Source organism: Ornithorhynchus anatinus, chromosome 1 (assembly GCF_004115215.2).
Source record: "Ornithorhynchus anatinus isolate Pmale09 chromosome 1, mOrnAna1.pri.v4, whole genome shotgun sequence".
Lineage (NCBI taxonomy): Eukaryota > Metazoa > Chordata > Mammalia > Monotremata > Ornithorhynchidae > Ornithorhynchus > Ornithorhynchus anatinus.
In genome coordinates this window covers 11,820,995-11,835,398 of record NC_041728.1, presented here as the reverse complement: position 1 = coordinate 11,835,398, position 14,404 = coordinate 11,820,995, and the positions used below count along the sequence as shown (strand labels likewise).

Genomic DNA, 14,404 nt, shown 5'->3' with positions numbered 1-14,404 from the left:
ATCTGTACTTTGGCTTTAGACAAACTGCACTGTCAATATGTTGTTCATAAATAAAAGTATTCTCTGCAAGGCTATTATTAGTGAGCAGTACATTATTTAGGCATTCGACTTGTCATTGTTGGTAGAGGAAAAACATGTACTTGTCAGCAGAAACTTTTATACAGCTATCATAAGTCCCCCAAGCATACTCTTTTTATTTAAAAAAATGCAATTATGTAGACATCAATTATCTCATGAACTGTTTTCAAATATTCCACCAAAATAAGTGATCTGTGGCACATTCTGCTTCAGAATTCAAGTCCACATCACACTGTATGACTCACTAAAAAATTAAAGAAATATTACCAATCTAACATGTACCAAACAGAAATTATTCTCATGATTAGTTTGCCACTCTTCAGCTACCTAAATAGTATCCTTCATATTCAAAGATAACGTTGATACTAGTGCTAATCGATCAAGGGTACTTATTGATCACTCACGACATACAGCAGACTGGAGTATAACAGAATTAGCAGACATGTTCCCTGCCCCCAATGAGTTTAAAGTCTAGAGTGTGAGACAGACCTTTCTATAAATAATTCATAATATATCATTTGTCTTAATGGATACCTGTTCAATTAAAACTGTATGCATGTGGTACAATCTGTAGATTCATTTCATTCAATCGTATTTATTGAGCATTTACTGTGTGCAGAGCACTGTGCTAACTACTTGGAAAGTTCAATATATCAATAAAGAGAGGAAATCCTTGCCCACAATGGGCTTACAGCATAGAGGAGAACAACTGCTCATAAAAGCCTAGTCAGCAGGTTCCTCCTTGAATATTAAGGCAATGACCCTGTTTTTCCGTTCCATCTTGCCTCTCCCTCCAGCGCCATGGGTGAGAGGAGAATGGAGTGTCGCTAATGGACTAGGAATGTACGGATTTAGCAGAGGAAGGAAGGCATCCCACTTCTGAGCTCAGCCAAAGGACTCCGCACAAAAATGTCTCCATGTGGGCAAGCTGAGATGTTGGAGAGCAAGCAAATTTGCCATTGATGAAGAGGGAGTAATGTACTGGCAGCATATGTGCAGCTATAAATTGGGTAGTGATTCTCCTGTTGAAGCTCTTCGGATTGAGAATAAGGAGGCAGAGATGGGGTTGTCTGATCCTCTCTTGCTTTCAAGAACTCACTGCTGTGACAACTCAGATGAAAAAACTGGGTTGGGTAGTATTAGAAAAGTATTGGTCTGGTGAAAAAAAATCTAAATTAATCTATAGAGCAGAATGAATTCACTGATGATCTGAATTTGACTGAACCACAAAACCGCCTAGATTAGAAGAAAAGAAATGTAGAATTTGGAACTGGGTATTCTGGCAGTGTATAACTTGTCAGAAACACTTGCATATTTTTCCACCCCAGCATGGCAAATACAACTGCGTCTTCAGTTAGAAATAAAGTTTTCTCTTCAGCCGTGCCATAAGATGTGGAGCATCAGGTCAGGGTCTGATGCAGAATGTAGGGAAATTGTCGAACTTTAAATGCCAGTATCAAAATTGTGTATCTAGTGAGGTGATCTGCTTTTACTAAACAGTTCAAACAAAATGCCAAATACTTTTGTCCCTTAACTGCCATTCGTGATACAGCTATTATCAAAATTTCACTTCATTTATAGACAAGGGTGGATACCCGGCACCAGAAGCTTATTTTCTGAACACTCACTCTTTAATCTCTTCCATTGAACTCTCATACCGCCTAAACCGCTGGCAGACGTATATTGCTGAAGAAAGTAGAGCATATGAGTTTTGCAGGGGTGCTCTGCAAGGAAGTTCCTTGCTTCTCTCCTCCAACCTTTCCAGGACAGCTGTTGCTACTTTGCAGCAGGCCTCCACAAAGTTTGCTCTAATTTCCTGAAGAGAATCATCTCTGCCTGCCAGAGCCAGTGGAAGTATTGTGTCAAGTTCTTCCATGATGTCAGAACAAAACTAGGGAGAAATAAATGTGGCATTGAGTTCTTTGTATTCTGACAGCACTGTGTAATTTATGTCCTCTGGGGCCAAATTCCTGAGTAATGAAATTGGCACGAAACACAAAGAGATCGAATTAGTTTTACTATAATTTAGCTCTTTTATAAGAAGGAGGCAAAAAAGAGAAAGCACCAAAATTCAACTTCTCGGCACAAAATTTTTATGTCCCTTCTTCACCTAGGAATCACTTGAATACTTAAAACTAATGTTGGAAATTAGGAAATCTTACACCTTGATATCGGTCCATTTCATGTCATGGAGAAAATAAGTACCCAGCTAATTGCATAAATTTTCCTTTCATCTTTAAAAATGGCAAATAATTTTTAATGAAAAATGAATAGTTTTTAGAGGCATTAACTATATTGTCCATTACAATTCAATGTAAACCAACTAATTACTAGTTACGTGTTAAGACCTTTTTAGAGCATGTGTATATTTATTACTCCAATGACCGCATTTAATAAACTCCATCGGTGTATCTTTACACGTGGTTAAGTTACAGGGTGTAGATTATTGTCATTATTTGCGGGGGAGGGGGAAATTGAAGTTACATGGTGTATGTTTTCAGCAAATCAGGCAGAGGGTGGAAAGGGCCTCTTAGTCTTCCATGGCAGGGAAGGCCTCAATCAATCCCTGACATTTTCCCTCCAGCCAGTTAGCTAAAATGACATCTGGGGTGGGTTCTCAGTATTCACCCAGTGTACAGGAGGTCAGTAATGATAATAATAATAATAATAATAATAATTATAGTATTTGTTAAGTGCTTACTATGTGCCAGGCACTGTACTCAGCACTGGGGCGGATGCAAGCAAATCGGGTTGGACACAGTCCCTGTCCCACGTGGGGCTCATGATCTCAATCCCCATTTTACAGATGAGGTAACTGAGGCATAGAGAAGTGAAGTGATTTGTCCAAAGTCACACAGCAGACAAGAGGAGGAGCTGGGATTAGAACAATTGATCTACTGACTCCCAGACCCATGCTCATCCACTACATCATACTGCTCGATACCATAGGATGAGATTACTGTGTCCATTCCCAAGAGCCAAATTCCTACCCACCCCTTTAAAACCTTATAAAATCCCAATAATAATAATGATGGTATTTGTTAAGTGCTTACTATGTGCCAAGCACTAATCAAACCATGGGCATTAAATCAATAAAAAGTATTTTCCTAGAAAAAATTGATCAATCTTATTTACTGAGCACTTACTATGTGCAGCACACTATGCAGAGAACTTGGGAGAGCACTGTATAACCCTACTTTGCCTGCCCACAACGAGCTCATAAAGCCTTTATCAATCAGTAATATTTATAGTTTTTACTCTGTTCAGAGCACTGAACTAAGTATTCGGGAGAGTACTGAATAACAGAGTTGGTAGACAAAGTCCCTGTCAACAACGAGCTTATAAAGCCATAATCAATCAAAGGTATTTATAGTTCTTATTCTAATCAAAGCACTCTTTTAAGGGTTAGGGAGAATAAACCAGAATTAGCAGACATGATCCAAGCCCTGTCTTTAGAGACTTTCCAGGCTACTTTTAATAATCAAGCAATTAAAACCTCATAAAATCCCAGTCACACTTTTGGCATTAAATCAATAAAATGTATTTTCCTAGAAAAAAATAGATTAATCACATTTATTGAGCACTTACTGCATGCAGAGCACTGTACTAAGCGCTCAGGAGAGCACAGCATGACAGAGTTGGCAGACGAGCTCCCTAACCATGACGAGCGGCTTATCAGGTTGGAGAGATTCCATGTCCCAGATGGGGCTCACAGCCTTAATTCTCCATTTTACAAATGGAGATAACTGGGGCATCGAGAAGTTAAGCGATTAGTCCAAGGTCACACAGCAGACAGGTGACAGAACTGGGATTAGAATCCACATCCTTTCGATTCCCAGACCCACTAGGCCGAGCATTGAGGTTAGGTGTTTTCTGATTACAAAGAGCACCTTGCATCATTGTTCTCTTTTTAAAATTCCAATTAACCATAGTTTGTAATATCCACAATAAGCTCTTCAAGGAGGAGAGGGCATAAAGTCCTGATGATGTCACCCGCTCAATTTTTATTCTGTTGATACCTGCCTTTGCAATTTGCTTTGGCTGTTCTTCCTCAGGATTTGCCTTCGAGAACCCCGAAACTTCCTGTATTTTGACAAGGTTTATGGCATAGCTTACAGCTGAAGATTTTTCATTCTGTTCACGCTGAAGAATTTTGGTGGAAAAATCTTCGATTTCTATTGTTATGCATCGTGCCACTGAGAGGGACAACTCTTTAAATGCACTTCTCCAGTCAAAATCTAGTAGGGTAAACTGAAACAAAATTTTACACAGTAAGAATCCAAAGTCACCAATTAATATTCCTGTTACAGGCTGAAAGTTATGACTCACAATATACAAGCCGAATGTGGCTCTTCTGATTATACGGTGAAAACCATTCCTATTACCTGGACAATATAAACCCCAGTGACTATAAAGCTATATACCAAACCTGTATTCTTAACACATATTAATACGACATTTCATTTTAAATTGTCAGAAGATTTAATCGAAAACTTTTTTCAAAATTTAATCTCGCAAATCTATTTCAATAAAGCCATATTTATGAGCACAGAAAGCTGTACGTAAATTTACTTACCACAAAGAGCAACCTTTAAATTCGATATATTTAATAAAGTTTAGATTAGACTTTTATGGCCATTTTTATAGTTTATTGTTAACAAGTATTGTAACATCAAACTCCATTTAATAGTCAATATTTTACTTCCCTTCCAAGCCAGAACCAGCCCAAATATAAAGATGAGGGCAACCTCTAAAGAAAAACCAGACTGCTCAGCTGTGTGACTTTGGATTAGCACCCATGTCCTCTGACTCCCAGGCCTGTGCTCTTTCCACTAAGCCACTCTGCTCCCTGTCGGCAGGGAACGTTTGTAATTCCCAAGGTCACAACATGACCTAGCAAGTAAGCTCGCAATAAAAGGGAGCTGGATAAAAGTGAATGCTCAATAACTACTCTTCCTATTACTACTCTGATGGCGACAAAAGGAAGCTTATGATTGTTGTCCTCCCTGGCATCAATCCTAATTTTTAGGGAGCTACCGCCTAACATTCCTGAATTTTCGTTTTTGGGTCAGCATCAATTTTTGCCATGTTTGCAACCTCAGGAGGTTCCTGCCTGATGCTGCTATAGCAATTCCTACAATTCCTGCTATACAATTCCTACAGTTGCATCAAGTCCCATGGCTACTGCAGCTTTTGGAGTGGAACGAAAGCATGCCCTAGCAGGTGTATCTCTCTGCCTCAGTGGGCCTTTTACAGAATGGACTCTGAAGAAGCGCCAATGCTCTCAGAATGGAAAAGCTTCACTTGAGTAAAATTCAGAAATCACAAAGCCCTTGAATCTATTCCCACGGATACCTCTCTCAGCACCTGACTTTCTTCAAAAATATTCTGCCTTCTTTCAAATTCCTTTCATTCATTTCCCTAGATTTGAGTCTTTGTCTGATAACCCAATCTGTTTCTCTCTTAATTGTATCCTTATATTCATTAGCTTTGCCCGGTCGGCACTCAGCCACAGAATTGATTTCAAATGATCCCTTTCCACATCTTCTTAATCTCTTGACTATTTTTGTCACTTGAGGTACGGAGACTTGCTCATTCAGTGATATGCTTAGGATGAGAACCAATATTTCTGACTCATAATTTGTGGCTTTCTATCTCGCTAGCTGGTTAAACAGACAAGTGGTCTCTAAGTTAGGTCATCATCCTTCCACACGTAATTAAGTGTGGAAAAAGTTAAAGTTTAAGGCAAGTTAAAGACCTTCTGTCTTTCCATCCAAAGATTTAGAAGCCAAACTCCAAAAAGGTATTCATTCTTTGAAACAAGTTGTAAAACTGGAAAATCAGTGTTACGACGATAATGCCAACACACCCTAAGCAACATGAGGGATGTTAAATGGAAAAAGGACATGACCACGGCTCTTTTAAACTCACCTTTTTTTCCTGTGCCTTAGGAAGCATACTACATTGCTTTGCTGCAGTTTCCTCTATCAAAAGTTCCTCAGTAGCTTTCTTCTGAACTCCTGCAGAGTTTAAGGAGTTCAAAATTAAAATTCTGCATAAAAAGTCTACAGTTTACAGCACCTTATTTATCGATATGCAACATAAAAAACCTTCAAGATGCAACTGAATATTAAGGGTATGATAATGTCAAACATGCTTTACACAATTATTTTCATATATAATAATAATGGTGGATGGAGAGAAGATGGAAATAGTTGACAGTTTTTCTCTCCTGGGATTGATAATCAATAATACAGGAGCTAATAGACAAGAAATACTCAGAAGATTAATGTTGGGAAGACTTGCAGTTAAGAGCCCAGAAAAACTCATGAAACGTGCTGATGTAATAATTGCCACAAAAATACAAATTGTCAATTCTGTGGTGTTTCCAGTGACAATGTTTGGCTCTGAAAGCTGGACGGTGAAATAACAGGATAGAAAGAACACTGATTCTTTTGAAATGTGGTGTTGGAGAAGGCTTTTGTGAATACCATGGATTGCCCAAAAAACAAACAAATGGATTTTAGAGCAAATTAAGCCAAAGTGGGCTTTGGAAGGCCAGATGACTCTACTTAGATTAGCATATTTTGGACACATCATCAAGAGGACTAATTCTCTAGAAAAGACACTAATGCTAGGAAAATTCCAGGGAAAATGAGGAAAAGGCAGACCAGCAGCTAGATGGAGAGAGACCTTAACAACGTTAATGGAAGAACTATTAGAAGGGTTGTGGATTATGGTAGAGGACAGGATGTTCTGGAGAAAATATATCCATGGAGTCACTATGAATCAGAAACGGCTCAATGGCACTTAATAATAATGATAATAATAATAATACTCCTACTAATAATAATGATAACATTTGTTAAGCATTGACGGTCTCAAGGACTGTACTAAGTGTTGGGGTAGATGCAAGATAATCAAGTTGGACACGGTCCCTATCCCACATGGAGCTCGCAGTTTAAGGATGAAATCTCTACATCACCTTATAGTTGTGTTTTATAAGCATGCATATGTAATATGCAAAATATAGCTCCCTTTGTCATTACTTCATTCTTATAACATCATGCAGTCATCTGTTCCCAAAGAGAATAGATGAGTTTTAGGGAGGTTTGTAAAAAGTCACTTGGATTTTTCACAATAAATCAAGTAACATAAACTGTTATGTTTTTAAGTTCTAGGTGTGTTCTAAAATTTTAACATCTGGAAATTGATACCTGTAATGATTAGATTCACTTGAAAAGTACAATATTGGGATATCTAAGACCATTTTTTCAAAGTTTTTCATAAAGTGATAACCTTCCTTACAATTTGCTTTGGGTGATGATTAATGTATATTTTTATACATTATATACATATGATATAACTACATAAAACACATATTACATTATAGTCAATCATATTTATTGAGCACTCCCCTTGATTCTATTTATTCCCCTTGATTCTATTTATTGCTATTGTTCTTGTCTGTCTCCCCCGATTAGACTGTAAGCCCATCAAAGGGCAGGGACTATCTCTATCTGTTACCGATTTGTACATTCCAAGCGCTTAGTACAGTGCTCTGCACATAGTAAGCGCTCAATAAATACTATTGAATGAATGAATGAATACTAAGCGCTTGAGAGAATACAATATAACATAAGCAGACACATTCCCTGCCCACAACAAGCTCTCAGGCTAATTATATACCATATATAATTTATCTTTAAATTACATATTTAAAATGATTTATTTAAATATAGAAATGTCTGTCTTCCTCTCTAGAGCATAAGCTAGAGAGGGCAAGAAATGTGTCTACTAATTCTGTTGAATACTCTCCCAAGTCCTTAGTACAGTGACCTGCTCATCATAAGTACTCAATATATACGGGTGATTGATATGGTAACCTATTCTTATTAATGTCCAGTTTTCATATAAAATTGATGGAGCTATACTATGTCTAATCGTACAAATCCAATATGGGATAATAAGGGATTTGCATGGAACCGACATGCATGTTTAGATTGTGAGCCCGTTGTTGGGCAGGGATGGTCTCCATCTGTTGCCGAATTGTACATTCCAAGCGCTTAGAACAGTGTTCTGCACACAGTAAGCGCTCAATAAATATGATTGAATGAATGAAGGTAGAGGCAAATACACTTGTGGTTGCCATAAACTCCGTGGGAACGATTTGCACTGGGACCATATACTCTATTTTCACCACTACCTCTCCTTCTTGAGAAGAATTCAATTTTTCACCAAAAAAACCCTCAATTTTTTTTTACCCTATTGTAATAAATCTTTTGAAAGGGAAACTGGTAAATCATCAGACCATATTTCAGGCATTCAAATCATTTTTCCAAGTTCTGTTTTCAATACTGGATTTCTGTCTCTTGAAAAATGACCCCTAAAAATGTTAAGGCATCAGTATTAATTCAATCTAACCCCCAAAAGAAGGGAATTCTATCTTTCCCTTATTATTTTCTTCTATCATTGGGAAAACTGTAACTTTTTCTGAAAAACAACTTTATATTTTCCTGTGACATCAATAAATATTACAACTATTAAGAGTCTATAGCAACGATAGAAATATTAGATTAAATACTAGATAGGGTTCAAAATAGAGGAAATATAGCTTTCCTCATGGTAAATTCTGAGCAAAATATTACTGAAAAATGTATTGATTTATTGGTTTAAATTTATTAAAGGATGAGCATATGAACAAGTGGTTTGATAACTCTGTCCAGGATACAGTCAAAGAGCTATCTGATAAAGGACAGTTCACTTCACTCACTGACATATTTGTTCACATCAAATAAACTAAAATAAAAATACTATCACTTTTTTCATGTCAATAAGAGGGTACTGAGGAGTCAAAATAGAAAGATGGACGGAAAACTAACTTGGTGAGTATCCTTTAGTTTAAATATAGTCCAGATGTCTAGATTCACCGAGAAGAATTAACCTGTTGTGCACCTGAAGTTTAAACAAGCCGCTAGGTTTCATAGAACGTAACTAGGAAAAAAGTAAAGCAAGCATACCTAAAGGCTAGAATGGCTATCAATCTGGTTTTCCATTGATCTGTCCTGTCTACCTCTATGGCCGCTATCTGTATTTTAAGGAACCTGACCTCCTGCCATCTTGGCTCCTGATGTCAAGACATGTGGCTCAGAAATGGTACTCCTGTCTAGGGGCTCCTGAGAGGGCACCTAGAGAGTTTCCAGTACTCTACCAGCCTCGGCTATGAGAGGGAGAGTCAAACAGAGACATTTCCATTCCATACCTAGTTGGGACAGTGGCTAGCGAGTGGAAGGCAATCTGCTACAAGTCAAAATTCATCTGTGCCTGGCAGCAGCGGCAAGGGAGTCAAGGGTGGAGACTCGAGTTTACTGCGCGGAAGGAGGTGATGGTAAACGACTTCCGTAATTTTACCAAGAAAACTCTATGGATACACTACCAGAATGATCACAGATGGAGAGCAGGGTGTTCTGGGAGAGATATGTCTGTGGTGTCGCCATGGGTCATTTCCAACTCGGCGGCATAAGACAAGACAAGAGAGGGCAATGCTAATAAGTCTGGAGAAAGGGTGGGGGTTAAGGGTCCCCTGGGTGATGTACTCTAGGTTCTGGATGCCACTATTCTACATCCTGTAACCTTTGTAACTTAATTATATGTTTACTTCCAGTTTGGCAAGGGCTCATCTGGTATTCACAGGTGCCTTAAGAGGCCACTCATAAAATTCAGCAACAAAAGGGTTACTATCCCTCCTGATGGATGGAAGGGATAAACTATATCTAAGCTTTTCTGAGTGAAAGCCTCCCCTTATCATGGAATTGTCACCAACTTGAAACATTATGGTGAAAAGCTTTGAAGGGCAGATTGGATTCTTGTGTTGACCAACCCAGGAGATGGGTAACTACTGTCTAAAGATCGAGCCGGTGTGAAAATACATAGAAATTTGAAAGACATTTGAGAAAAAAGCATTCATTATCTGAGTGGTTGGGAGAGTAAAACAGAATTAGTGGACATGACCCAGCCCTCACGGATCTTACCGTCTAGTAGAGGGGATGCAAAGAAATTACAGACAGAAAGAAGAAGGACAAGGGGGAAGGTATGTGAGTTGGAGCTTAAGGAAGAATGCACGCAAGGCATACACAAAGGCAGTCCCCAAGAGTTATGTACAGATCTATCAATTCTAGATCATAAATTATTTATTCATATTAATGTCTACCTTCCCCTCTAAGGTAATTGTGGGCAGAGAACATATCCACCAACTCTGTTGCACTGTACTCTTCCAAGTGTTTAGCACAGTGCTCCGCACACTGTAAGTGCTCAAGAAATACCACTGATGAGGATAAGGAGGATGATAACCCTGATTGTATGGGAGATTGTGAGCATTTAAGTGTTTAGTTGGTGCAGACGTGCTGAACAGGCAGTAGTAAGTCTATAAACTAGAGGAATTAGAAATGAATTGAGGAAGGCAGCCTGGAAGAGAACAGTTCCTTGAAGTGATGTTTTTAGAATAATGAACAAATTTATTTGGTAATTTCCAAGATGAGAATGAAAAAAGTGATATACTTCCAAGACTTTTATAGCTGGTGATTAGTCTATTATGAAATCGAATGATATGGGTTCCACGGAAAGCCACCAATACTATAGTTGTTTTTTTTCCTTTTCCCTTTCACTTTAATCCTGAAGCTAGAGGCCACATAATCCTTTACAAATATAGAGAGCGCATCCACACCAATTAGCTGTTTTGAGAAATATGAAGGATGGTATTTTTTTATAACTTTAAAAGGTGTTTTAGATATTTTTCAACTTGCCCGAATACCACCAGATTGGTCGAGTGGAAAGTATGCAGACGTAGGAAGTCAGAAGACTCGAGTTCTATTCCTGACTCTATCAGGCAAATTACTTCACATCTCTGGGTCTCGGTTTCCTCACCTGTACAACTGGAAAAATAATATCTCTCTTCCCCTAACTCATGGGGATATTCTGAGGAGAAAATGAGAAAACTGATGTTAAAGCAATATGGAAAAATAAAGGCACTACGCCAATTAAAGCTATTATATCATCATTAATCACTACAACACCAATTACATATTCAAAATACACATGCAAATTCATTGGGTCTGATGGAACTAAAAGATTGTAAATGATTTCTTGAATTTGAGAAAAATATTTATCGAGCAAAGAAAATGAAGAATCTCACATGACCTCAGGTTTCTCAGTAAGGCATGGTTAATTGCATGTAATCAACTTCAATGCACGGAGAGCATTCCTGGTCCAGAGATTCCCAGATTACAATTTTCAAAAGGGTTCAGTGGGTCATCTTATTACCAGCTGCTAAATCTATTTCTCCTGTAGAGTTCATTGTAGCTCAGTTTGTGTCTCCAGTGACGATTGGCAAAACGGCTTTTTTCATAGAGAGTACCAGTTGGCAGTACTTCTGATACAGCCACTTTCACACCCAAATTGGTCTTCATAGGTTCCCATTGTGCGAACTACAAAGCAACTTGCCTTGTTGGCAGCTAGAAGTGTGAACTACGTGTCTTTCTTTTCTTCACTGTTCTTTTTCCGCCTCACAAGCAACCTCCTACCAAACGCGAATCTGTAGAAGAGACTACATCCAAGAGATAATGCTATCAAAAAGTATGAAGAGAAGCCCAGGCGGCCACCTTGCAAATTTCCAATGTGGAAGCCTTCGACCTCTCTGCCCAAGAAGCGGTTATAGTCCCAGGGTAATGAGCTTTACAAACCCTGGGAGCCTCTTTACCTTAACTACATACGCCTCCCTAATACAATCCTTTAACCATCTAGCTAAGGAACTCTCAGAAGCTATCTGACCCCTCTTAGGACCCCCTAAGAGTACAAACAATCTTTCAGAAGATCTGAAATCTTTGATTCTTCTGAGACAAACCCTAAGTGTTCTTCTTACATCCAATTTATGCAGCCATTGCTCTTTTTCATCGGTAGGCCTAGAGAAAAATGAGGGCCAAGAAACCACCTGGTTTAGATAAACGGCAGTTGCCACCTTCGGCAAAAAATGAGGAACTACCCAAAAGAGGAAGAAGCATTCAAAATGTCCCAAATATCAAACTTGTAGCAACACAACTTGCTGTATCGACTAAAGGTAAAAAAAGCACAATGCCTTAGCATCCCAGTAATACTTCATTCCTGGCTGAAATGACCAAAAGGGAAATATTTTGCAGATGTCTAGTTAGCCGAATTTTCTTTTAAATAGCCAGGGGATGAACATCTTCACCTCCTTGAGAAACCTCCAACCAGCTTTGACTTTGTTTACTAATAATTCATTATACCATTCTTACCAAAGACGGAATTGCATAGCTTCAGTGTACTGATCTATAATTCACTTTCAAGCCTTTTCAAGAAAAAGATCACGACCAAAATAGAATCCAAAATAATGGTTCTTCATGCCTCACGAAAGTTGTGTATCACTCTAAATATTAAAATTACTCTTCTGACCCCTTCGGCATTATTTTGTGGCTTTCTTTCCTTCTCTAGACTGTAAGCTCATTACGGGCAGGGAATGTGCTTGCTTACTCTGTTGTACTGTACTCTCCCAAGCAATTAATGCAGTGCTCTGCACATAGTAAATGCTCAATAAATACCATTGATTAATGATTGATTCTCTAATTGAGAGAGGTACTTCATTGGTAAGAATCAACTAACAAGGCCATATTGAATAGAGCACTCAAAGCTTTTCTTTACAATTTCCATTTGGACCCTGACTCAGCCAAAATCAACTGGGCTCATCAACAGTATTACATCAGATACACTAATGACTTCTGGTAACCAGGCATTAATTCCTTAATTCTACCTGCCATTTTAAATTTGTTTCTAGCCAATGGCCATGCCTAGCCTTGGTGCAGACCACGTTTACAACGTTATGACCTTACTACAGTGGCCACTAAAATTATTTTAAATGTCTCATTGCTCAAATGGAAGGCAAAGCCTGATTTTGTTGAGGACTGCTCAAGTTATGAAATGGGAGTACGGCTGCATCTTGATCTTCACAATCTGTTGGATGATATTGCTTCTTCCCCCATCACATCCCGATGCTCTGACTCTTCATAGCTAGTTCCACATTACAGTTTTTGGTCCAGGCCATGGTCATTTTAGTTCTAAAAGACCTCACCACTTTCTCATTAGATGCAGGCTTTTTAACAACTTCCTGAGTTCCCATCCCCAGGGGAAGCAGTTTGGACTTCTAAGGGAAATCAAGAACAGCAACGGACCAGAGCAAGCCCTTCCTGGGACTGCATTTCCCTCGCAGCAATCTCCAATAACTGCAACAGAGGCAACAAATGTCCAGGATGTGATTAAAGGAATGACATTCCAGGTGGCTTATAGAACTTTTTGAACCAGCCCCTGAATATCAGGGGCCTGATCAAAATGACAATATTTTAAAGTGGTACTAGCTACTTCATTTCTGAAGAAGGGCATTGTCTCCTTAACTAAGTCATACCATGAACTTTTTCAATCCCTCCGACCCCCTCTTTAAGAGTCTTCAGGGGATTCCCAACGTTCATGACGTACATCATTCCTTTGTCTTCTCTGTTTTACATTTCCTTACTAATCATTGTCTTTTCATCTTATCAAATTCAAAAAGTCCACTCTACTTCCTGCTCCTAATTCTTAAGCTTGAAATTACTCCCATTTCCGCTATATAGCCACTTAACCATTTTTCAGGATCCAATAACTTACCTTTTCTGGGAAAACCTCCTTCTTATTAGTTGATCAAACCCTTTACTAGAACTTTAGGGAACAATGTATCTAGCCCACAAATAGCCTACCATAATACAAATTATTTTCTCTTATGTTGAGTGGGAAAAAGCCAAAACTCTTTACTATGACACAAGCAAAATAAAATGAAGAGTTGAGGCTATTAGCCAGATAACTCAGCCCAAAATTGTGAATTTTTTTATCTTTAAAGTTCTACAACTAATCTTCATTGACAGAATTCACCAATTACAGTGCTCGTCATTACAGTTCACTAAGATTCACTATGCCTGTCCTAAAACGATAAACCCTTGGAAACAGACACTTTGTCTTCTCTGATATGTCATTTACTATAGCATTATTCACATCAGAAGACTTAATTAAAAACTTTTCTGATTCCAGTGCAAACCAAACACATTATAGTTCAGCAAGTCAAGTGAAGAATTGGAAACTCAGCTAAAATTCTGACATATCTAGATGCCTAGCTTTTCTGGTTTGAAATAAAATGCTCTGCTTGCAATATGAAAGGCATTACTTGAAATAATCTTAGGAACTGCTCTTTACAAATTATTTAATTCAGAAAAATGAGCTATAGTCAGTTCTG

At 38.4% G+C, this 14,404-nt stretch overlaps 1 protein-coding gene across 3 annotated transcripts in view; it reads right to left on the bottom strand.

The window, feature by feature from the left end:
• Positions 1–14,404, bottom strand: part of KIAA0825 (KIAA0825 ortholog) — a 322,760-nt gene that overhangs the window by 212,159 nt on the left and 96,197 nt on the right. For all 3 annotated transcript variants that reach the window (XM_029070144.2, XM_016226930.3, XM_001509052.5), the window contains exons 8-11: positions 11,002–11,052; positions 6,010–6,098; positions 4,102–4,329; positions 1,707–1,969 (exon numbers count right to left, since the gene is read on the bottom strand). In XM_029070144.2, the coding sequence (XP_028925977.1) occupies positions 1,707–1,969; positions 4,102–4,329; positions 6,010–6,098; positions 11,002–11,052 (631 nt within the window). The remainder of the gene's footprint in view (positions 1–1,706; positions 1,970–4,101; positions 4,330–6,009; positions 6,099–11,001; positions 11,053–14,404) is intronic.